The 2,741-nt window shown below is 39.3% G+C and overlaps 1 protein-coding gene across 1 annotated transcript in view; it reads left to right on the forward strand.

Annotated features, from left to right (window-relative positions):
* Positions 1–495: 495 nt before the first annotated feature.
* LOC122814497 (microfibril-associated glycoprotein 4-like) overlaps positions 496–2,741 on the forward strand; it is a 68,107-nt gene continuing 65,861 nt past the window's right edge. The window contains exon 1 of the mRNA XM_044087071.1: positions 496–675. Within this exon, the coding sequence (XP_043943006.1) occupies positions 496–675 (180 nt within the window). The remainder of the gene's footprint in view (positions 676–2,741) is intronic.

A 2,741-nucleotide genomic window follows, 5' to 3' on the forward strand; every position in this document is an offset into this window, starting at 1 on the left:
AATCTTTTGACAGAAAACTGAAGCATATATTCAAACAATCAGCCATTCAACACAAAAATAAGGAAGAGGAAATGCCAATTCGGTTGAGATCAGTGGCTAATCTTAAAAGATTTGACTTTCTGTTTCCATTTTAGAAATGACACTGATAAATTCAAATTGATGAAGTCTGTCACACTTTCAAGATTAAATATTGACAACTGTCAGAACATGACATTTTTTTAAATAATGCCACATAATTTCTGTTATCTGTCAGATTACTTAATACTTGTATTAAATTGTTTTAGAAAAATATTTCAAAACAATTTACATAAATGGTTACATATCATATGCAGCTGAAAGGCAATATTTAAAGTTATCTGCCATAAAACCATAATTTAAAGCTTCAGTAAATGAATTAACATGGGAGAACTGCAAATTGTATGATATTGCCGACTGTTTATTTTGCATTTCTGCTGAAACACGCTGCAGACTGCAGTGAATAGGGAGGCATCGAGCATGGCGGCCTATATCCTGATGGGCTTCTTGTTTACAAATAATACAAATACAGCATTACCGATGTTTGGTTTTGGTGGAGTCAGTATCTCTGGCTGTATATGGACAGCTATTAAGCAGTGTTGCAGTTGTATTACACCAGATTTCTGTGGATGTCACAGTTCTGCAGCCAAAAGTCAATGTGTAATTCTTCTCCTCTTTGCCAACACTTTCTTCATCTTTGCCACTTTGATCTTCCTTTGCTTTTCTGAAAATCCTATTTCCATTCTAACTATTCTTCACTTCACCTTACAGGTTCATAGGTAATTACTAGGTGAATGACCGCAAGGGGGCTTTTTAAGCCTAGTCGTGCTTCCCAAAGGTGAGAATCAAACCATGTACCTTGTGACTGTAAGGTAAATTGTAACTATTATGCCAAACCCCAGGCAAATAAAGGCTGAGGGTATCAAACCTTGTACCACAAGAACTACAGCTTGCAAGCTGAACCCTGTGTGCCATCTATTAGAGTAACACCTAACCTTTTACTGTATCTTTGCTACATCCCATACCAATTAACTAGTTAACTAGTTACCTTAGGGACCTCTGCCCCTAACTTTATATACATCTCAGGCTTGTAAACCTTTTCATACTCAATGTTCTTCTGCATGTTCGTTGTTATTAGAATAGTATATTTATTGTATATATTCACGTTTATGTTTATTGTACATATTCTTATAACCCCACTAATTGTTTAGCAACTTGTTCTTCTTCGTATATTCTTGTTACTATTATTATTTATTTATTATTGTTATTAGCACTACTTTTTGCCTTGATCCTATGCTGGAAAGGGATTACTTGTTGCCTAGTCAGACCCTCTTGGTACACAAATGCAAATTCAAATAATAAATACATACATAACCGTTGCAGTATATACAGGGATCCAGAAGTCATGGTTCCCTTACAGCCTTGTTAATACGTGCCTTCTCCAGGATAGACATAATAATAATCTGGGTGTCCTTGTACTAAATTTCCCAAATATTGCTATATTTTCCCTATTTTTCTATACTACTGTAGCTGCTGCTGGTCTCAGGCTTCCTTCATGGCCTGCTCCCTCATATTTCCACCCTAAGATGTTTCCACACATTGGTAACATTCCAGTTTGACTCATTTCAAGGACGGCTCTCCTTAATAGGAGAGCTCAACATAGGAGGGTGCCTCCATATCCCATGGGTTTGCTTTCAGGGTTCAATGTACCACATCCCGCTGAACTGGACAGGAAAGAAGCCAACATATTTTAGTTTCCTAGTGAGATTTTTAATTTAATCTCTACCTCCAATGATGTGATAACTTGATGTCCACAAACCGGGTATACAATGGTGCAACAAGGGGAATACCCCCATCTTCCAGGTGACTTAACCTTCTTTTCCTGCCCACTTATTACAGCATCAGCTGTCTCATTAGAGCTCTGTTATCAATACCAAGATTTGTGCTATGATCGGTGCCCAAAGCAGGTCTTCTACCTTCCCATAGAAGAGACAAGCAGGCAAGGCCTCATCATTCCTCTTCACCTCCACTGCAGCACCGACAGGCATGTCAGTCGGCAATTAAACTCAGACTGCCTGAGTCACAGACAGGCATGTAAGCTGTTACCTAACTCAGGCTGCCTGAGTCACAGACAGCCATGTAAGCTGGTAATAAAACTCAAGCTGCCTGAGTCACAGACATGCATGTAACCTGGTAATTAAACTCAAGCTGTCTCAGACAGGCATGTAAGCTGGAAATTAAACTCAGGCTGTCTGAGTCACAGACAGGCATGTAAGCTGTTAACTAAACACAGGCTGAATGAGTCACAGTCACGGCATGTAAGCTGTTAACTAAACTCAGGGTGAATGAGTCACAGTCAAGGCATGTAAGCTGTTAACTAAACTCAGGCTGAATGTGTCACAGTCACGGCATGTAAGCTGTTAACTAAACTCAGGCTGAATGAGTCACAGTCATGGCATGTAACCTATTAACTAAACTCAGGCTGAATAAGTCACAGTCACTGCATGTAAGCTGTTAACTAAACTTAGGCTGCCTTAGTAACAGTCACGGCATGTAAGCTGTTAACTAAACTCAGGCTGAATGAGTCACAGTCAGGGCATGTAAGCTGTTAACTAAACTCAAGCTGAATGAGTCACAGTCAGGGCATGTAAGCTGTTAACTAAACTCAGGCTGTCTGAGTCTCATACAGGCATGTAAGCTGTTAACTAAACTCAGGCTGAATGAGT

The sequence above is a fragment of the Protopterus annectens genome, chromosome 10.part0 (genome assembly GCF_019279795.1).
Source record: "Protopterus annectens isolate FY-2018-M chromosome 10.part0, PAN1.0, whole genome shotgun sequence".
In the NCBI taxonomy this organism is placed as follows: domain Eukaryota; kingdom Metazoa; phylum Chordata; order Ceratodontiformes; family Protopteridae; genus Protopterus; species Protopterus annectens.